Below are 22,993 nucleotides of genomic sequence, written 5' to 3'. Positions count from 1 at the left end.
TTAGTAACACAAATTTATACTTGCTGGTGATAAACGTGCCATTTTGCCCTTTTTTGTTCATAATAAAAGGGACATTCGAAAGGTTTCTGCAGTTTAATATTTTTGTTGGAAACGCTGAGACACAACCAATTACTACTACTCCTGCTTTCAGCAGGAGTAGTAGTAATTGGTTGTGTCTCAGCGTGTCATGTGACTAGTTCTGTCTGGCAAGCCCTTGCAGTTTAGTGTAAGAGTTCTCACCCTGGGGTGAAGATGGCTGCGAAACTTGCTGCCATACGTTTTTTGTGGGCAGACAGTGCCGGAGCACAGATTCATCTTCGCATGTGTGCTCAGTATGGGGATAAAGTTCTCTCCCATAGAGTCGTCTGAGTGGATTGAAAAGTTTGAAAATGGCTGTACTGGTGTGACGGATGCAGAGCGCTCTGGATGTTAAGCTATAGCCATGACCATGTGGAATTAAGAACAAACCCTGGAACCGATTTGCAAAACAGAAGAATAACAGTTGAAGAGGTTGTAGGAAACTGAATGTAAGTGTTGGATCTGCCTATGCCCTGATTCATGACAGCCTTCAAGTTCAGTAAAGTGTGTGCCAAAAGGGTGCCTAAGCATCTGATAGAGGAGCATAAGCGCAAGCGCTTAGATGTTTGCTCCCGACACATGGTCCGCGAAGAAGGTGATGATTTTCTGCAGAAGATAGTCACTGGTGATGAAACGTGGGTTCACCATTACAGGGCCGAAAATAAGGGGCAAAATATGCAGTGGAAGCATCCATCATCTCCTATAGCAAAGAAATTCAAGACGCAACCTTCAGCAGGAAGGTTCATGTTGACTGTCTTCTGGGAAAAAGTTGGGACGACGTTGGGAAAACAGCATCGCAAATGAAGGTAACTGTAGAAAAGTTATGTAATTTGTTTTTGATGTAATTTCTTTTGAAATAGTTAAAAAAAAAACCAAAAAACTGTGGAAACCTCTCGACTGTCCCTTGTATAATGTAGCTGCAATTTTCTCTTATTTTTCTCATTTTTAATTTAAGAATATCCATTCTATAGGGCCTTGTCACATGCTATTTCATTATATTTTACTCTGTAATGTTGTCTGCCTGTTGCACAGCACTAACAAATATGTTGGCATTTTACAAATAACTTACCGTATTTCCCCGTGTATAAGACGCAAAATGTGAGGTTTAAAAACTGGGTGCGTCTTATACAGTGGTTGTAGATTGAAGTTACTACTTCCTAGTACCTCCCTGCAGTCACACTGCTGATTGGCCCCGCGCTTTCTGACTCACTGACAATTGGCCCCCGCCCCTTTCCTTATAGCGTCCACACTGCTGAGACAGCAACTCATCTAACAGTAAGTATAAAATTAATATTTGGGCTGCTGAAAGTTAGGGGAGGTGGGGGTTAATTTAGGGGCAGTTATGGTTAATGGGGTGTTTAGGGTTAATTTAGGGGCAGTTGTGGTTGATGGGGTCTTTAGGGTAAATTTAGGGGCAGTTGTTGATGGGGTCTTCGGGGTTAAGTTAGGGGCAGTTGTGGTTGATGGGGTTAATTTAATGCTGAGGACTGAGGGTTAATTTAATAAGGTTAACTTAAGGTCCAGTTAGAGGTAAAGGGGGGGGGAATCTAAATCCTGGGGGCAATGAAGATTAACCCTGTATTTATTTATACTAGACAAAGTATTAAGTCTGTGAACGAGTCTGCAAATCTATGAGTGCACTATGGCATATCAAGGGGGTATACGGCATACCTTGGGAGGATGGAGTGACATATCTGGGGGTATAAGGGATAAGACATGTGTGAGGAGGGTGGAGTGGCATGCCTGAGAGGCAGCGTGGCATGTCTGAGAGGCAGCGTGGCAAGCTTGGGCTCAAATGTTTATAATTGGGGGGGCAGGTTGGGAAATAAAAACAAAAAATGGTGCATCTAATAATTCTACTCTTTTCTATCTGTACCACATTGTTAGGGATATTAATGAGACAAAATAGGCAAAACCAATATTTTATCACACACGCAAAATAACGACGCTACCAAATATTGTAGTACCACATCCACAATATTAATTTAAGGAGATACCCTATATTTTATCTCCGACCCTAAATCCTTTCAGATCGCCGAAAATTATAATTCAAATTAGATATATATCACAACGATAATCAATCAAAAATACTATTTATTGTAAACACAATTTATTCTGTTCAGCTGTAATTTTCTCCTTACCCATTTAGTGTACCCACACACGTTTTATATATTGTTTTTTCAGGACAAGATGGGCTTTCTTCAGATACCATTGATCATATCATCTTATTTACTATAAAAAAAAAAATTGTGAGAATTTGAAAAAAAACACCTTTTATGACTTCTTTTACTCGCCTACAAAAGCAAGTAAAAAAACTAGCTAAATAGATTCTACTATTTGTCCTGAGTTTAGAAATACCCAATGTTTTTTTTTTTGTTTTTTTGCTGTTTTTTTACGTTATAGGGCAATAAGTACAAGTAGCTTTTTATGATTTCCAAATCTGGTCATTCCGCCTCCATCTCCTCTTTGGAATATCTTTGAAGCTGGTTAACGCAATTTATCCCCATCAAACCATATATTTTTGAAAACTAGACACCCCAGGGTATTTTAAATGCTGATATTTTAACCCCAGAAATTGTACTTTAGTTATAAATATACTATGGCTGCAACTAACGATTATTTTCATAACGATTATTTTTTCGATTAACCGGATAAAAAAATAAATGTAAATTTTTCATTTATTTAAAATAATTTAACCCCTTGACTGCTAACGACGGCATGGTGCCGTCGCTAGCAGTCCCAGTCAGGTGCTAACGACGGCACCATGCCGTCGCTAGCACTCTCCTAACTTGATGGGGGTCTGTGGACCCCCATCACCACCTACCCCGGCGATCTGCCCCTCATTTTGAAGGGCATCACTGGGACCACCCGATCCGGCCGGTGATGTCGCGCGTAATGACGCGATGACGTCACCGCGCAACTTTATTGAAAACTGACAATTGTCAGTTTTCACGGTATGGGGGCATGCTGCTTAGATGCCTGCATCTCAGGCATCTAAGCAGCTACATACCCCCAACATATACCGTTGGAAAGGTAATCGCCTCACCTTTCCAACGGTATAATGCTTGTAAAAAAAGAATAAAAAATATGTTAAAAAAATAAAAATGTACAAAAAAAGTAAAAAAAAATGATTTGGGGGTCTCTAAAGGCAGATAAATAAAGATCAAAATTGCCTAGAGACCCCCAAATTAAATTATCTAAACTAGGGCTGCAACTAACGATTATTTTAATAATCGATTAGTTGGCCGATTATTTTTTCGATTAATCGATTAATCGGATAAAAAAAATGAATGAAAATTTTTCATTTATTGAAAAAAATTTACTTAACAAATGATGTTAAATACAAACAGCAGAATAAAAAAACTTTGATAATACATTTCTTGTCTTTATTTCCCAACCAGCCCCCCCAATATATGCACATTTGAGCCCAGGCTTGCTACGCTGCCTCCCAGACATGCCATGCTGCCCCCCCACATATGCCACGCTGCCTACCACAGCACTCCACGCTGCCTCCCACATATACCACTCCACGCTGCCTCCCCCATATACCACACCACGCTGCCTCCCACATATACCACTCCACGCTGCCTCCCACATCTGCCACTCCACTCTACCCCCCACATGCCACTGTGCCTGATACGCCTTATACCCCCTGAAACACCACTCCATCCTCCCCAGACATGCCACCCTGCCCTCCCCACATATGCCACGCCATGCTGCCTCCCACATCTGCCACTCCACAATGCCTCCCACATATGCCACGCTGCCTCCCACATCTGCCACTCCACGCTGCCTCCCACATCTGCCACTGTGCCTGATACGCCTTATATCCCCTGATACCCCACTCCATCCTCCCCAGACATGCCACCCTGCCTCCCAGACATGCCACTTCTCTACCCCCAGATATGCCACTCTACCCCCAGATATGCCTTATACACCCTGATACACCACTCCGTCCTCCCCAGACATGCCACACTGCCCTCCCCACATATGCCTTATATACTGTATATGCCTTATACCCCCAGATATGTCACTTCACTGCCCCCAGGATTTAGATTCCCCTAAATTAACCCTAAACTCCCCATTAACCATAACTGCCCCTAAATTAACCCTTAACACCCCCTTAACCACAGCATCCCCTAAATTAACCCTAAAGACCCCATCAACCACAGCATCCCCTAAATTAACCCTAAACACACCATTAACCACAACTGCCTCAAATTAACCCCAAACACCCCATTAACCACAGCTGCTCCTAAATTAACCCTAAACACCCTATTAACATAACTGCCCCTAAATTAACCCTAAACACCCAATTAACCATAACTGCCCCTAAATTAACCCTAAACACCCCACTAACCATAACTGCCCCTAAATTAACCCCCACCTCCCCTAACTTTCAGTAGCCCAAATATATATATATTACATACATATATATATATATATATATATATATATATATATATATATACACACACACACATACACATTATATACATATATACATATACTTACAGTTAGATGAGTGTCACAGCCATGTGGTTCTGGCCTGGAGAAGGAAGGGGCGGGGCCAGTTGTCACAGTGATTACAGGGAGGGGGAGTAAGTAGGAGCTGCTGCTGTGAGACGGTGAGTCAGACTAAACGGATTATATAATGAGGGGGATTTTTCAGAGCGTTTGCTCTGAAAAAACCCTCATTTTATAATCGATAATAATCGATTCAACTAATCGATAATGAAATTCGTTGCCAACGAATTTCATTATCGATTATTATCGATTTTATCGATTAGTTGTTGCAGCCCTAATCTAAACATAAACTGGTTTAACTTTAAAAAAAAAAAAAAAGTATTCTAGCTAAATGATAACTGTGGTAGCCAATGTTACCACAGTGATCATACAGCTATAAAAAGTCACATTCCCTTTTTAAAAATGGCCGATACTAAATTTTAACCCCATGATCCCTTTGATCATGGGGTTAAATTTAGCCAATGGTAGAGGAAGGCAATTTTTGAAATCCAGATGAACTGCAAAAATCAGCCGTATAGCCTGTAGTACGTAAGTTAACCATGTCATCCCTGGAGCCCCTTGCATTTTTACTGCAAAACTTATTTTTTGCTGTAAAAGTGATTTTTTTCTCCCTTTACGATCATCTCTTTGGGATTGTAAGGGGAAAGAATGGTGTGTGCTTCTGCGAGTGAATGTATGGAAAGAATGGTGTGTGCTTCTGCGAGTGAATGGAGATATGAAAAGCGTGTGAATGGTCAGTAATTAGGGTTGAAGCCTTGACGTGGCATTACTGCTCACGTAAGAAGTTAAATTATGGCACAAAAAGTACATATTTTCAAAAACTACACCCCTCGGCGCATCAAATGAGGGGCTGCGTGTGTTTCTAGGACAAACCTGGAGTGCGCAAGACACAAATGAACATGTCGCTATGGTTAGAAAAAACATATTTTCTAGCCAAAGCGACATATTCCATCATCTGTGAACTTAACTTTTGTCCTAGAAATACATGTAACCCCTCATTTGAAGCTCCAAGGGGTGTAGTTTCTTGAAATGTGTACTTTATGTACCCTAATTTAACTTCCCAGATGTCTAGACCACCTTAACTTCAGATATAGCAGATTGGAGAATCTTGTTAAAAAATTGTCTTAAAACATTTAGGGGTGATGGCTGCATTTAGACAGCTCTAGACAGCTGGGAAGTTAAATTATGGTACATAAAGTATATATTTTCAGAAACTACACCCCTTGGCGCATCAAATGAGGGGCTGCATGTGTTTCTAGGACAAACCTGGAGTGCGGAAGACATAAATGAACTTGTCGCTTTTAATTTAATTTTTTTTATATTTTTATGTGTGTGATATTCACTTATTTGTTGTGCAAGTTAGATTTGTGATACAAATACAAATAAGACCTCATTTGCTGCGGCTGGGGGTGTAGTTTCTAAAAATATATAGTTTTGTTGGCATATTTTAACATCCCGGGCAGCTAGACCTGTTTAATTGACGCAGCCATGCATTAAATTTAAAGATGAATTTTGTGATAGTCTAATAAATTTAACTTTTAGCAATAAAATATTAGAAAAACACAGTCTACTGTTCTCAATGTCTGTTTATTTTAGACCGGTTACCTACTACAAATATTTAGCAACACAGGTTTTGATATTAGAGTTTAGAAAAATAACATTACAAACTAGTTTTTATTGAGTTGGAAGTGAAAAATTACATGTTTTTCCCATTTTTGGTTGTATTTTGCAAACCTAATGAGACATACACATATAAAAATGGTATATTTGGAATCTGCTGGGTGTGCTGAAAAAAAACAATATATGGTTTGTATAGTTTATTCCCAAGAAATTTACTTGAAACACGTTTAAATGTGAGATGCACCAAAATGCCGAAAACTAGCTTAGCACCAGGGTGTGAAATGGCTTAGCAGCCAAGGGGTTAATAATCAAACATGATGTTAAAAACAAACAGCAGAATAAAACTGATAAAATGCATTTCTTGTTTTTATTCCCCTCCCCCAGTTATGCACATTTGAGCCCAGGCTTGCCACACCGCCTCCCAGATATGCCACTCTGCACATATACCTTATATACCCAATATGCCACTGTGCCCCCTGATATGCCTTATACCCCAGTATGCCTTATACCCCCAGATATGCCACTCCGTCCTCCCAGATATGCCATAGTGCCCTCATATATTCACAGGCTCCTTCACAGCACACTGACACAATACTTTTAGAAATAAATACAGTATTAATCTTCACTGCCCCCAGGATTTAGATTCCCTTTAGTTTGCCCCCCCTTTACCTTTAACTGCACCTTAAGAAAGCCTTATTAAATTAATTAAATTAACCCACTAATGTAAGTACGTGAATCTTTAACTTACATCAACTGGCAGTGGTTTACCCTTGTCTTCACTGCAGAAGGCATTCTGCAACGGTGTAATAGCCTACTCTGCCCAAATGTATGTTTGGATCCTCATTTATTTGAGTTTGAGTGAGGAGCCAACCAAGATTTTTGGACACAGATGATTCCTGTACATGACCCAAGCACAACATTTAGACTCACAACTGTCTCCTTGTATATAGTAATACACCGGAAATGCCACTGAACAAAATGGAAACTGAACATTTTGAGGAACACCATTCAGAAACTAGTACAATTGGTTATGAGAATGGAAAGATGTTCAGTGTATGTTAGGACCTTCCTAGGCTGGGAGAAAAAAAAGCCTATGTTTGAATCTAATGATCAAGCAAAGAGTTATGAAGAGCATGGTGATGACATCAACCAACCTTTTCATAACAGAGGCCTACAAAGCGACTCATTTCATTCAGAGCAGCAACATTTAACTTCAGTGTGGGAGAGAAGTCTTTCAGCAATATATTATGAACTCCACACACTAAATCAAACAACAATCCAGTTAGCTGAAGCTGTAAATTCATGTGCCCACACCATGTATTTCTTTACAAAAAGTATGTTAGACTTCCAAAGCGAAATGGCCGATATTAACAACAAAATAAGTTCATCTCTGAGAATGGCAGTTGGCTTGCTAGAAGAAAATGTGCGAAATGTGTCGTTTCCTGAAGCTACACGACCATCATCAGCAGCAAGCAAGTCCAAACCATCTCATGAAGATTGCAGCAAGAAGCGTCGGAGAGAAAGAGTCCACAGCTCTTCTAGAGATTACACTCCCAGTCCATGTAAAAAAGAAAGATATTAAATGAAATGCATGTTTTCAATAAGCAGTGTTAATTTTAATTTAGTAAAACCCATATAGGTCTATTGAAACCAGTATAAAATAAACATAAAACAGGAAAAAAAACAAACAAAAAAAAAAAACATAACTGCCCCTAAATTAACCCCCACCTCCCCTAACTTTCAGCAGCCCAAATATTAATTTTATACTTATTGTTAGAAGAGTTGCTGAGCAGTGCGGACACTATAAGGAAAGGGGCGTGTCTAATCATCAGTGTGGCTGCAGGGAGAGACTGGAAAGTAGTAACTGCTGTACGTGATATTGACTGAACCGGATTATGAAACGAGGGGTATTTTTCAGAGCATAATGAAATTTGTTGGCAACAATTTTCATTATTGATTATTATCGATTTTATCGATTAGTTATTATAGCCCTAAAATATACAGGTCCTGCTATGTGTCGCTGTCAAACACCCAACCCCCCCCCCAAATTGTGTTCAGGAACATCTCCTGAGTACAGCGATACCCCACATGCATGGGTTTGTCAGATTGTTTGGCTGGTTAAAAAAAAAAAAAAAAAAAAGTAAGCACAAAGGTGCTGCTGCTATGGGATCAATCCCTAAGGACTGATCTACAGCAAAGGAGGGGTTAATGGTACCATAAAAAAAAGTGCTGTTGTGAAATATCACTGCCTATGCAGTGATCAACCGTAATGAAGGGGTTAAAATAAAAAGAGCGGCTCTTATAAGAGCCTTTGTGGTGAAACATTTTATAGTTTACAATTTTTGTTAAAAGTAGAATACCTGCTTTAGAACACGATCTGTCTCTCTCCCTCACTAAAAGCAAGTGATGAAGGGAGACAGATCTTTACCAGTCAAAGGCAAATGTTTAAAAACATTGCCTGTGACTGGGCAAATCAAGATCACTCTCCTGATCTTTAGGCTTGGGGTGTCAATCACTGAATGCTAATGGAATCCAGCAACACCCCCTGAGTGATGAAAGCGATTTGTAATCGCTTCTGAGGCTATTTCCAGGAGAAAGGTTGTGTTTTTTTTTTTTTTTCTTCAATATCGAGGCATTTCAGTAACACCAACTGAGTGAAGGAAGTGATTGGCGATCGCTTCCTAAACGCTTTTACCAGCGGCATGGCGGCGCCATATTTAAAAATAACTTTTTTTAAACTAATAAAAACGTTATAAAATCTAACTGCTCCCCGGTGTTTTTTTCTGTGTTGCAGAATGCCTCTATGTTGAGGCATTACAGCAACACAATCTGAGGTCGTTCTCAGACCGTTTTTTCCCCGTCATCGGTCGTTAAGGTGCAGATATGAGCAAGTTAAATACATGCACATGGTTATGTTTCCAAACTCTTTAATATTTAACGGTCACATATTGCATAGTGTACTTTTTGAATGCTGTTGTTTTTCAGATCTTGTGTGCTTGGACTCTATTGGGACTAAAGCTCCCAAGAAATGCTAATGAACTCACAAAAAAGTAGACAACCAAGGTTAATTGATATAATTGTAAAACCAATACCTCCATAGAAGCTGAAATCTCCTTGTGGAGAAGAATGTGGGAAATGGAAATTAAGGCATTTTCCATATTGTATAGGCATACAGTGGGGCTAATGCACATATTAATTATTTTCATATGTACACTCAATTATTTAGTGTAAAACATTGCAACAGTTTAAGATAACATGTTATTTTTAACAGGATGATGGTCCACGGCTATACCCCTCTGCATTTATCCCTGAGCCAGTCACCCTTGCAATAGAGAATCTAAGGGTGCAACGGAATGAGGATGGTATCTTTTGCATAACAGGTATGAACCTAGTACTTCAAATAGAGCTCTTACAATTATACAATTACAATATATATTTTTTTTTTCCTGTATAAATATGTGGAGAGAGAGACTATTTGTAAGTCGCATTAACTACTGGTTAAAGTATTAATTTTACTATCAAGATTTACTAAGAATCTTCTGGGGAAAAAAAGATTAATATGGAAACATGATAAACCAACTTACATAATTACATAGTTAGGCTGAAACAAGACATGTGTCCATCAGGTTCAGTCTTTCCCATATCTGTTTATTTCTTGCTGTTGATCCAAAAGAAGGCAAAAAAAAACTCAGTTCTGGCTCTTTCCAATTTTGCACAAACTAGGGAAAAAAATTTCCTTCTTGACCCCAGAATGGTAGTCCGATCTCTCCTTGGATCAAGAAGCTGTTTCCCCATAATTTAAAAACTATATCCCTGAATATTATGTTTTTGCAGAGCCGGCCTTAGGTGTTCCAGCGCCCTGTGCGAACTACTCCTCTGGCGCCCCCCCTCACTAACCCCCCTCTGCCCCTTCAAACTACCCCCCTCTGCCCCTTCAAACTACCCCCTCTAGCCCTTCAAACTACCCCCCCTGCCCCTTCAAACTACCCCCCCTGCCCCTTCAAACTACCCCCCCTGCCCCTTCAAACTACCCCCCTGTCCCTTCAAACTACCCCCTCTGCCCCTTCAAACTACCCCCTCTGCCCCTTGAAACTACCCCCCCTCTGCCCCTTGAAACTACCCCCCCTCTGCCCCTTCAAACTACCCCCCCCTCTGCCCCTTCAAACTACTCCCCCCCCCCCTCTGCCCCTTCCTTCAAAATATCCCCCCCCCTCTTTATCCTAACTTACCTTGAGGAGTCCTGCCGGCATTTCATGTTGAGTGTCGGAATAGTCCGGCGCTCAACATGAGATCCCGGCACCGCGACGGAGTCACGGAGAGTAAGGGGCGTCCCTGCCCGGGATTTAGGTACAGAAGGGGCGGCAGCGGACCCCGCGGCGGCGGCAGCGGAGGAGGACCCCGTGGCAGCGGCGGCGGAGGAGGACTCCGCGGCGGCGCCCCCTGGAGTGTGGCGCCCTGTGTGGTCGCACAGGTCGCACACCCCAAAGGCCGGCCCTGTGTTTTTGCAAGTATTCATCCAATTGTTGTTTAAATGTCTGTACAGACTCTGATTAAAACTACCTCTGCAGGCAGAGAATTCCACATCCTTATTGTACCCTTTCCTTTGCCTTAGACTAAATCTCCTTTCTTCCAGTCTAAATGCGTAACCACGTGTCCTATTTCCACACAATGGCTTCTATTGGCCCCGAATATATTTACATAATGCTATCTTATCCCCTCTGAGGCGCTGTTTTTCTAAACTAAACAGATTTAAATGAATTAACCTTTCTTCATAACTAAAGTGTTCCATTTCTTTTATTAATTTTGTAGCCTACATCTGCACCTTTTCCAGTGCTATAACATCCTTCTTAGAATTGGTGCCCAAAATTGCACAGCATATTCAAGGTGTGGTCTTACTTTTGATTTATAAAAGGAGCAAAATTATATGTTTAGTTAAGATATTTACTTAATTTTGTTTTTATCTAAACATTGCATGCAGCATGCAGTTCAACCTGTAAGACCTCTGACACACACAGGATTTTGGTGACTCCTACACTATACCAAACCACAACTACTGCCAAGGGTTTGCCTTGTAATATTTCTGTTGGATTTACTGTTGGTTTTGAAAGCCTTGAATAATATAGTCCTGTCCAATATTTGGAACATTAGTAAGCAAAATCGTTGGATTCAAAATAAGGTGAGTTTTGCGACTTTCCATAACCAACGTTGGAAATAAGTTTACAAATTGGGTCAAAGTTCTTGTCGGATATATACCGTATTTGCTCGATTATAAGATAAGGTTTTTTCCAGAGCAAATGCTCTGAAAAATACCCCTCGTCTTATAATCAGACCTCAACTAGGTCTGACTTTTAGACTAAGATCCAGATCCCCTGCGATGCAGGGGACCTGGATCCTCCTGTCCCCCCCCCCACTTACTGGTACTTCTGAGTCCCCGTGCTTAGTCCAGGCAGCGTGTAGAGCTCTACGCGATTCGCGTAGACAACTTCCGCTGCAGCCGGGAGAAGGTGCGGTTAGCCGGCGGGGCTTGTTTGCGTCCATCGCGCAGACCTTCCCCGGCTGGTCTGCGCGATGGACGCAGACAACCCCTGCCGCTAACCGCACCTCCTCCCGGCTGCAGCGGAAGTTGTCTACGTGAATCGCATAGAGCTCTACACGCTGCCTGGACTAAGCACGGGGACTCAGAAGTACCAGTAAGTGGGGGGGGGGACAGGAGGATCCAGGTCCCCTGCATCGCAGGGGATCTGGATCTTAGTCTAAAAGTCAGACCTAGTTGAGGTCTGATTATAAGACGAGGGGTATTTTTCAGAGCATTTGCTCTGGAAAAAACCTTATCTTATCATAAGTATGGTATGACAATAAGCAATTATGAATGCAGAGTATTTGGATAGGGCAGTGGTACCTAGAGGCCTTCATAATAGCTTTTGTAGCAGGCACTGCATATTTTTTATGGGGAGGATTGTCCAAGGAAAATGCTGCCAGTAAGATGTATGACATTTTGTTCTTGCATATCTACCTCACCCAGGTTGATATATATGTGCAACACCAGGTACTGCTGTAGAAACTGATCGAAAAGATGTTCCCTGTGTTTTCATTGTAGTTAATGATTCATTGTAGTTAATGATGCACTGTGCATCACCCTCTCCTTTCACATTTATAGACACCACGTGCACATTATGTATGGTGGAGAGAACATACTTCCTGTCTGTGTACCTAAGGGCCAGAATTCCTTTGTTAGGCTTTGTGTTTTTGTTTAGCGTATTTAATTGTTTGGGGAAACCTTTTTATTTCTGACTGTGCCACAGGCTGGGGTGTCAAATAAATGTAAAACATTTTAATAACTCTGGGCTGGCATAATATTTACCTACCCAGGGAAGGTGGTAGCCTTTATTCAAAAAGGAAAAAAAAAGTTCCACATTATTTTACCACTTGTGCCAACTGAGTCAGGGCAGCCAGGGTGATCTAAGTAGCTGTACTTTTGCAAATATGTCCTGAAGGGCACTGTTTGGAATGTACTGCTTTTCCAGAGTTTATAAAACTTTACACCATACCTTACATAGTTACATTGCTTTCATGATCTTGAGGGAGCGGCGTCAATCCCGGGGTACCAATGGAGAACTCTGGGCCAAGGATGTTATGTTCCAAAAAGCGACTTGATCTGTCATTGGAACCCTGAGCGACAGAGTAGTGAATAGTCCACAGAGTAGCCAGCCAGAGTTCCAAAGCCACGACTGGGTAAACCCCGGTTCTAAGGATGGGTAATAAAACAGTTTCCTAAATGAGCTCCCTCTCTGTAACCACCTCCGATTGTGACCCACCCCAAGCCCAGTATAACCCCAAAAGAGCAATGAGTAGAGTAACAGACGTCCATAGCACCTCGGTTCCAAATGTCAGCGGGCATTAATGACTTAAACAAAACTGGGGACTGGACTGGAGTCTCCCCAGGAATCCATAAGTGCCCCCTCCCAAACTCAAACCTACCCTCATGTGTCCTCAGCTTAAGGAGGTTACCGTGACGATGGTTGCCTAGAATAGTCTGATAAAGTATATCTTACCAGGCTGCATATTCACATAGTTCCAGTGAAGGCTTAATACCAGGTTAATACATGGTGAAAGCAAAAGTAGAAAACAAATCAGTCCCACCAACCAGAAGGTCTAATTAGAAAGCAGCGAGTTAACCCCACTACAGATCTACCGATATGCCATAGATGATGGGAAAGACTCATACCGCTGCAGCAGAGGCTGGGGCACTGATGGAGTTAAATCTGTGATAAATTCAGTGTCATCACCTGATAAGTGAATACACTCATCATTGTTGTTTAACACAGGGCTTGAGAAATTTGTTGTGAATCTAGGCGCCAGCTAAAAAAGTTAGGAGCCAGGATTTTTTTTTAAACTAACAGTTGGTTAGGAGTGATCTGATCATCATCAGCCCACTTACTAAACTCACAGCATTTGACCTGGAAGCACCCTGGACTTTCAGGTCAGTGCTGTTTTTTTGGTTTTTTTTTTTTTTTTAAATAATTTTTTTTGATATATATATTTTTTTTAACACTTTCAATGCTGATGTTCCATTGGAGCACAGCATTGATTGATATTTAGTCCCCACAAGCTTGTGGGGGACAAATGTTAACCCCTGCAATGCCACGAATGTGTTATAAACAATTGTGGAATTGAAGGGGTTAACGCTGCACTGTCGCTCTCATGGAGCGATCAGGCAGCAGGGGAGGGTTGGGGCTGGTCTCCACACTCATGTGAAGACCAAAGAACCCTCTCCCCCTGTCACTGAAGCTGCCTCTGGCAGCTGGGAAGCAATTGCTGGTCTATAGACCAGCCATTGCAGGGGGGAGTCTCTGATGACTGCTGTAGGCTTCCATGCCTACAGGAGTGATCAAAGGGCTTGTGGGGGCTCGTTTTTGCTGTTGCTGGTCTGCCTGGACTTCCAGGCAGACCACCAGCAGCAGAGCCCCTTGAAAAACGGGAATTAACCCCTAAATGCCGCGATCGCGGCATTGAAGGGGTTAACGCTGCCCTGTCGCTCTCATGGAGCGATCAGGCAGCAGGGGGGTGTTGGGGCTCGTCTCCACACTCATGTGGAGACCAAAGAACCCTCTCCCCTGTCACTGAAGCTGCCTCTGGCAGCTGGGAAGCAATTGCTGGTCTATAGACCAGCCATTGCAGGGGGGAGTCTCTGATGACTGCTGTAGGCTTCCATGCCTACAGGAGTGATCAAAAGGGCTTGTGGGGGCTCGTTTTTGCTGTTGCTGGTCTGCCTGGACTTCCAGGCAGACCACCAGCAGCAGAGCCCCTTGAAAAACGGGAATTAACCCCTAAATGCCGCGATCGCGGCATTGAAGGGGTTAACGCTGCCCTGTCGCTCTCATGGAGCGATCAGGCAGCAGGGGGATGTTGTGTCAGGTCCCCACACTTGTGTGGGGACCCAATCAACACTGAACCCCATTTCCTGAAGCTGCCTGTGGCAGCTGAAAACGCTATTGCAGGTTTCTCTGCAATCGCGGTTTCAGCCTACAGGATCACTCCGTGGGAGTGATCACAGGCTCGGGGGCGGGCTCGGAGTGGCTGTGCTGTCTGCCCAGACTCCTAGGCAGACAGCAACAGCAGCGCCCCCGCGTGGTGACACGGGGGCATTTTTTTGTGGATGTAAGAGGCTGACAAACTCCTAGGCGCCAGGACAAAATTCTGAGTCGCCATGGCGACCTGGCGCCTGGGATTTGTCGAGCCCTGGTTTAACATCAGTCTTGGTATCTGGTTTACTGACCTCAGTTGTAGCTGGTGTTTGTTTTCTGTAGAGATTCACATTCTGCTAGTGTTAGGGGTTCCACATTGTAGTTTTATTCCTCTGCATCCATTTTCTGTGTAATATGAACCGGATTTCAGATTAGCATGTTCGCTTTTCTCTGTTGGCCGCGTTTGCTCTCTGTAATCAAAATGTGCATTCAAAGCGGTAACATTTTATACCAGTTTCTTCAACCGTGAGTAGGTAGTGGCTGTAGGAGAAAGACTCTATAATTTTGTGTAAAACAGCCAATTGTTCTAATCTCCCTGGAACAGAAACTAGTCACTCTAGTGCCAACATTGACATAAATCAATATATATTTATAACCATTTTAAAGTGGCAAAGGGGTGATTTGATCAACGTACAATCATTTCTTAGGAGAAAAGTATAGTTAAAATGATACCATTTATTGGCTAACTGAGAGTTTAATTGCGAGCCTTCGGGACCAAGTTGTTAGGTCCCTTCCTCAGGCATTAATGTATGGCTAACACGGTACAAAACCTTTTTATCAATAATTTTTTAAGGAGCATTGGAAATAGTTTTTTCAGCGTAAGGCACTATACATGATTGTGCCTATTTACCAAAACACCCAATTTCTTTTGCCACAGTTTTTTTCCCCTCATATTTGGCCACCAATATTTCTGTCTCAGAATTGGCAAAACAGTATCCCCTGTGGAAATGTGTTTACTTCTCTATCAAGGAAGGTGTTATCATTTAACAATTAAATTCAATCAATTTAGGATAAAAAAATGGAACCTTACAGATTCCAAATGTACAACTCCATATGAATGTGTATATATAGAAAACAGAGAGAAAAAAACACAGTATAGTGTTATATAGTTGACAAAAAATATTTCAGTTAAATGTAGGCAATGGCAACTCACTCTTTGTTGAGCATTCCACTGCTCATATGTTTCGTGTGGAAATGAGACCCTTGGGGTAGCTGTATTCTTCTCTTCCCTGATCCAGTTCCTTCAAGTGGAAATGTGTTCAATGGAGGCAGAGAGGGGTTAATAAATAATTATTTATTTAAAAGATATTAAAAAAAAAAAAAATTCTTCAAAATGAGAGTGCTTTCATAGAGCTGCAGACTTGCAGGGCTACTTAGCTATAAACATCCACAGCCTGACTCTCTGAGCCTTGGCTCTGTGGGCCCTTTTTTCAAGTGGCCCTGTTCCTAAGTAGCAAGCAGGAGTTAACACCTGGAGTTAGAAACTGGAGGTAGGAACTGCAAACACTAACAGGTAACCCTCACTAATCACACTGGTACAATATGCTCACACTGTCTATCTTGCTCCTTCACAGTGGCGTCGCTACAGGGGGCCAAGGGGGAGCAACCCCTGTTGTCCCCCGCCAAATTTGGAACCACCCATCCAGGGCCGGACTGGCCCACCGGGAGATTTCCCGGTGGGCTGGTCGGTCCAAGGCAATAGCGTACCTAGCGGGGGGTGGAGCGGTCCGCCCCGGGTGCCGCTCATCAGGGGGGCCACCACCCCTCCAAAGACGGACAATAATGTACGTCTCTAGAGGAGCAGGCTCGGTTGGGGAGATCAACTGGATTAAAGACAATCAAGGGAGCCTCCTCCCTTGCGATGTGGGCGGCAACTGATGCTGTGCATCTGGATTTGCTGTCATATGCCGTCAATCTGACACTAACACCTAAACCTACTTCCCTTCCTTCTCGCCTCTGCACCTGTAGAAATCTGCACTATGCTGATCCTCTCCATTTTTCTAATCTAATTCAACTTTGCATTTCCCAGACTTCTACTATAACCTGCCCTGACCTTGCCAGAGCACACTATAACACTCTTTCAACTGCACATGACACACTTGCTCCCCCTCAACTTTGCAACGCTCCACGTCGTCCGCTTCAGCCCTGGCACTTAAGGCAGGCGCACTATTTACAAAAATGTCCCCGTACTGCTGCGCGTGTCTGGAGGAAATCTCGCTCATATCATCGCTTTCCTCTGACTTTTCTGCACCTTCTCCTCACCCCACCCACACCACCTCCCTCATCTGCATTTAGTGCCCAAGATCTTGCAGACTACTTCCAGAAAAACGTCCCCCCTCCTTTCGCGATCAACCCCACTGCCTCTCTCTGCTCCCCCCCCCCAACACAGTGGACAAAGTTCACGCTCTACTGTCTTCCCTCATTAGTTGTCCAGAAGCATTTCATGGTAAACATTAAAGTTCATGACAGTACAATTAGAAAAAGTCTGAACAAGTATGCTTTGTTTGGAGGGGTTTCCAGGAGAAAACCGTGTCTCTAGAAAGAACATGGCAGCACGGCTTAGGTTTGTAAGTGGTAATGTACAGTGTGATGTCTGTGCTGTTATGCTGTGTTTGGTTTTCAATTAACTAAAGCAATGCTGTAAAGAAGAGTGGGGTGGGCCAAACCCCCCCCCCCCCACAAGGAGGTAAGAGACTGATAAAGGTGGTTCTACAAGCTATTGAATCATAAGGTGTACTTAGTTTTTCTAATATGGGCTTTATTTTTCTTCAATAAGTCATTATCATGTGTTCATCTGAGGTGGTATTTACCTAATTTGTAGACTTGCTAAGGATATAGATATACACACACCGTATTTGTTCGATAATAAGACAAGGTATTTTTCAGAGCAAATACTCTGGGGAAAAAAAAAATAACCATCGTCTTATATTCGAGGTCGTCTTGTAATCAGATCTCAAATAGAGGTCTGACTACAGGACTTAGATCCAGATTTCCTGCAGCGCTGCAGGGGACCTGGAGCCTCCTCTCCGGCAGCCGGTGGAGGTTTGTGCGATGCGCACAGACAACCTCCGCTGCTGCCGGCACTTCTGCCGGGGCTTCTATGACGGAGCACCGCCGTGACATGACCTTCCGGTGCTCATTCATAGAAGCCCTGGCAGAAGTGCCGGCAGCGGAGGTTGTCTGCGTGCATCTCGCAGATCTTCACTAGCTGCCACCACTACACACCGAGGAATCCTGAAGCACAGGGAGAAATCTAGGGAAGCAGGGGTAAGTCGGGGGAGGGTAAGAGTGGCATATTTGGAAGGGGGGTAATAAGGGATTTCTAGAGTCAGAGTGGCATATAGGGGGGTTAAAAGGAATATCATGGAGGCAGAGTGGCATATAGAGGGAAGGTTGGCAAATAAAAGGAAATAAACAAAAAGGGCATTTTTCTCAATCATAGTTTTTATTAAATATGAATAGTTTACATGTGAATTATTTACTAGTAAAACTTTATAGGGTATTTTTATATTCAGGCTTTCTCCCCCCCCCCCTAAATTAATATTCAAATTTTGGGGGGTCTTCTTATAATCGCGCAAATTTGCTCCTCTCCTAACCTATAAGTCTCCTAACCTATAACTACTGCATTCAGAACTCTTTAGGTTATCTGTTTGTAACCCTGGCTTTTAACTATGCTTGTTGTAGGGGATGGTGATAAGGAGCTACATAAAGAAGATCCATCTCTTGCATCTGAAAGTAAAGAGGTGAGAAGTCAAGATAACATGGTGAAAAAATATCAGCTAGGTTAGAAAACATTTTCATTGTACAATTCAATACACTAAATCAAGTAAGGGAGACCTGATGTTTGGGCATTGCCTGTCAGTGACTTAATAGGGGGTCCCCTTCATGCAGCAGAGACTTGCAAGGTCTGTTGAGATCTTGATTGGGTCCTCTGCCACCAAACAAAATATGGGTCGCTAAGGTTGAACACCCTGGGTTATCTAATAGTCCCTCCACGGTCTGCAGACAGTTTTTAGATGGAACTTCGACGTACATGTAAAGTTCTCTTTTTTGATCAGCTAAAGGCATGTGGTGTTAAAGAACATGCATAAGAACACCAAGTTTAGCAATGAGAAACATTACTGTCTAGAAACCATAAGCAATAGAAAATGTTTTCAAGAGAACCTTGGTTGCAATCACTAACCAAATATGTCTTACAGCCTTGATATGCACTTTAAATGATGGGCCACCAGGAAAAAAAATTTCCTTTATTTTAATCAAATATTTTGCCATGAGAAACATACTTCCCAGTGATGTATATTCATAAGAGGTGTATTATGGTCTCTCATGCACAGGAATTACAGAAAAAATTATTAGCCACACAAGCCAAGTTAAAGCAGCAAGAGGAACAAGTGCATCGTCTTCTTCAGGAACTCTGGAAATATAACCCTAACTTCCATCTTTAATGCTTACGGAGGAGCATGTAAAATACTTCAACTGTTACTACTACCAATTAACCCAGAGTTCCCACTAGTTGTATTTGTATGTTAAGAAATGGCTAATGGCAGCTGTTAAATCAGCAACATACATAACGTATGCCAGATTTTTTCCAGCCATGAAGAAACCTTATTAGTGGAGGGCAGAGATTCACTAGTGCACAAAGTACTTAACAGAAGTATCAAAGTATAGATTTATGGATCATTCAATTGAGGCGGTAAATGATGTACACAAAAATGGCAACAAGTACTGGGGGTTTTATTTTTTTGTATGGATAAAATGGGATCCTTGAAATGGATAGGCACAAAAACCAGTACCACCTGCTGTGAGTCTTTCAAGCCTTGTGTGACAAAGTTATACATTACTTTGTTTTTTAACAGTATCGTGCAATAGAATGAAAGGAAATATATGCAGAGTTTCAGGTTCAATAAAGAAGTAAATCTATAATTGCTTATTCTTTGTTTATTAAGGTTAAATATAAAGGAATGGTTCTTTAAAATAAACAAATCCCCTCCCCTCTTTACACAATAAATAAAGACTATTAAAATTTGAACATATATTCATGGAATTATGGCTACCTTATAATGAATACCACATATGAGAGCTTTACAGCCTACTTCTGGAAACCCTATCTTGCAGGGCAAATACAATTCAAAAAAGTCTGTTTACAAATATACGGTGTACGTAGTAACAAAAGCCTCATTGTGCTTCATTACAGTAGCAGGAGTATCTCATTTAACCCAATTCCAGAAACAATCGTTTACATGCATCGTCAGCTAAACAAAATCTTTTTGTGTTTGGAATCTGGAAGCTGTCCACGAGATTTCAACCTTCTGAGCGCTTCTCGCATATGCCGAGGCTGTAGAGGTGGGTTTTCCCCCCACTTTTCACAAACATCTAAAGCTGCAAACGAGAGGATGAAAGACTGGTATAAACATAAGATTAAGTGGTTTGAGAGTTTACGGTCCACATTTTATACACCAGACTCACCTTCCTCTACAACTTCACCCACAAAGACTTTGGCAATACCTGACATCGCTATGACAACATTCTGGGATACTGAGCACCCTGTTATGGACTGAATCAGCTGTAATAGGTACATAAAATAGTAATTATGGAATGCAACATCAAATCAATGGTAATTAATCCTATAGAATTAGAACACCAGTTCAATTTAAAGTCTGACATACCCGTTTAATAGCAGCCTTCGGAAATGCTGATCGCCTGTACATCTCATAGCGATTTAGCTGTTCTTCTGAGAAGGAGGAAACCAGAATCCTTGAGTGAATAAACCATAAAAGTTTAGTACATCACAATTCCAAGGAACCACACACTACTTATCAAAGCTCCTTTCAAGCCACTCACTGCATCTTCTGTATCTCATCCTCATCAACCTTCTGCTTCTTTTCTCTGCGCTCCTTAACTTCTAGTTTTACTTTCTTAGCGCTGAGGGCAAGATCAGAATTCTCCTCTCTTTCGGAGACACCTAGAGCACATGGGCTTTCTGCTCCCTTCATCTGGAAATTAATCGATACAAATATGGAATGGAAGCTAACATTTTGTTCAAGAGATTACATAGGACCTATGTCTTTGTCCATGTTTAAGCAACGTTATCAGAACAGCCACCGAATAAGTGGAAAATACATTTTGGAGGGTATGAAATGCATTACGCTTAAAAGTTTATACAGAATTGCATTAAGTTCAAAAAACAAATGCTTTGTCAACAAGTATGCTCAGTGGTGTGATTTAAATATTTCCAAGAACAAATCCACTTATTATGAAATTCACTGTAGTGTAGCGTTTTAACTAAATTTACTATGCACAATTCTTTAAATTTTAAATTCAGCAAAATAATTTCAACACAACATTAAAAGTACTTAAATTGAATCTGCCCCCCCCAGATACATTATATACCTGTACAATAAATCTATATATTGAACTTTGCAGTATAAATCCCTATTCTGACAAAGTCAATGATATACAAGCAAAAAGTAGAAGTTATATGTAGTTTAAAATAATGGCTTAGTTTTACTAAAACCTGTTATTTTTCCTCGTTTTAACTCTTTGTTGAACGCAAACTCCAAGCTTAATTTATGTAACTTGCTAACTTAGGCAAAGTTTTAGTTTATCTACTAATGCAATGAATCCGGTAGCAATCAATAAGTGTTATTGTTAAGGAATTATTTTACTAGTATCAGATATAAAAAAAAAGTTTTCAAACAATGTTGTGCTATTTTCCTTTTTAAAAACAGTTCTATCGTTTGCATAATATAATGTTTTCAGGCATATTAGCCAAAAGCACGCTGATTCATTATATAGCCTATGGTAGGAATGGCTCAGTGCTAATGACAATCTATAAAATAACATACTTCAGGGCAGGGAGTCAATAAGTGATATTGTTATGCCATCATTTAAAAAGCCAAACTGGCAATTTTACGTTCCTGGAGAGAAAATAACTACAGAGATGAATGTTAAAGTATACACAAAAAAACCCCAGGCACTAGCTATAAATATTTAAGAGCAACCATAACACATATACATCTCCACAAAGTGCAACAATTTGTTTTAACGACCAATCAGAATCATACAAAGAAACCAGTCCAGCTGAAGCGTTCTAAACACCCTAAATTTAGCCCCTAACACGATCTACCTTCCCTTTTCTCAGTCAATCGAGTGGGTGTTCTATATGCTATTCGCTCCACATCTCTACAGTTTACAAGCCTGCAAATATGCACGCATTTCCCTGATCCTCTATGACTTACATCTTCATCACCCCCATCTTCCTTCTTCACCCGATGCTCCGCAGGAGTATCTGGTGTTTCTTTTTCGCTTTTGTTTGATATTTCTGACAAATTCACTACGTCCGCCATGCTTTCCTTTCAGGTTGCAAACTTGTATCATACATAAAGGTACAACTTCCGCTTTGCTGTGCGTGCTAAACATTAGAGATAAAAATGCAGTTGTACCCGCGTCTCCGTCAAAAGCGCCATTTTGTTGTAGTCCGCTTCTTGTGACGAAAATTAAGTCTGTAAGGCTTAGTAAGTGTCCGTGCTTTAAAAAGGCACTTAATGTCTTGCAACTACAATAGATACATGTTGTAAAAAGCTGCAAGTACAAAAGAGGATGCGTTTGAAATGGCTGACACAGAGCAAGGTTAACCCCTTAAGGATAGAGATGTTTTTTTTAATTTGTACCCTTCGTGACAATGGCATTTATGCAGTGCTTGTGTTTAGCTGAAATTTTCTTCTCTCTCATAGAGTGTACCCACATACATTATATAATGGTTTGTTTTTTTCAGGACAAGAAGGGCTTTCTGTAGATACCCTTATGTTGATATCTAATTTACTATAAAAAAAATATATACCGTATTTGCTCGATTATAAGACAAAGTTTTTTCAGCAAATGCTCTGAAAAATAACCATCTTCTTATATTTGAGGTCGTCTTCTAATCAGACCTCAAATAGAGGTCTGACTGCAAGACTAAGATCCAGATCCCCCGCAGTGCTTCAGTCATAGAAGCCCTGGAGGAAGTACCGGCAGCAGCAGCAGCGGAGGTTGTCTGCGCGCATCGTGTAGAATTCCACTGGCTGCCCCCACTAGACGCCAAGGAATCTGAAGCACTGGGGACAAGTCTAGAGGAGCACTGGTCGGGGGAGGGGAGAGTGGCATATGGGGGGTATAAGGGCTTTCTGGAGGCAGAGTTGCATATAGGTGGTTAAAAGGAATATCAGGGAGGCAGAGTTGCATTTAGGGGTGTATAAGGCATA

At 41.6% G+C, this 22,993-nt stretch overlaps 2 protein-coding genes across 2 annotated transcripts in view; one reads left to right on the top strand and one right to left on the bottom strand.

Moving 5' to 3' along the window:
• BLTP3A (bridge-like lipid transfer protein family member 3A) overlaps nt 1-19,537 on the top strand; it is a 43,405-nt gene extending 23,868 nt beyond the window's left edge. The window contains exons 19-21 of the mRNA XM_053457862.1: nt 9,497-9,605; nt 18,435-18,493; nt 19,085-19,537. Coding sequence (XP_053313837.1) covers nt 9,497-9,605; nt 18,435-18,493; nt 19,085-19,195 — 279 coding nt within the window. The 3' untranslated portion in view covers nt 19,196-19,537. The remainder of the gene's footprint in view (nt 1-9,496; nt 9,606-18,434; nt 18,494-19,084) is intronic.
• A 136-nt stretch (nt 19,538-19,673) lies between these two features.
• Nucleotides 19,674-22,194, bottom strand: TAF11 (TATA-box binding protein associated factor 11). The gene is made up of 5 exons (XM_053457865.1): nt 21,989-22,194; nt 20,592-20,743; nt 20,417-20,504; nt 20,217-20,313; nt 19,674-20,129 (listed from the first exon to the last, which is right to left on the bottom strand). The coding sequence occupies exons 1-5, from the start codon at nt 22,094-22,096 to the stop codon at nt 19,999-20,001; spliced, it is 576 nt and encodes a 191-aa protein (XP_053313840.1). The 5' UTR covers nt 22,097-22,194; the 3' UTR covers nt 19,674-19,998.
• Nucleotides 22,195-22,993: the final 799 nt, after the last annotated feature.

This window comes from Spea bombifrons, chromosome 2 (genome assembly GCF_027358695.1).
Source record: "Spea bombifrons isolate aSpeBom1 chromosome 2, aSpeBom1.2.pri, whole genome shotgun sequence".
In the NCBI taxonomy this organism is placed as follows: Eukaryota; Metazoa; Chordata; class Amphibia; order Anura; family Pelobatidae; genus Spea; species Spea bombifrons.
This window is presented reverse-complemented; position numbering and strand designations above follow the sequence as displayed.

Bases quoted from the DNA above. Each gene is read 5' to 3' on its own strand.
- TAF11 (XM_053457865.1), bottom strand. From the start codon at position 22,096: ATGGCGGACGTAGTGAATTTGTCAGAAATATCAAACAAAAGCGAAAAA. The intron at 20,744-21,988 runs GTAAGTCATAGA...ATTAATTTCCAG, and splicing joins AAGATGGGGGTGATGAAGAT to ATGAAGGGAGCAGAAAGCCC. The intron at 20,505-20,591 runs GTGAGTGGCTTG...TATTCACTCAAG, and splicing joins GATGAGATACAGAAGATGCA to GATTCTGGTTTCCTCCTTCT.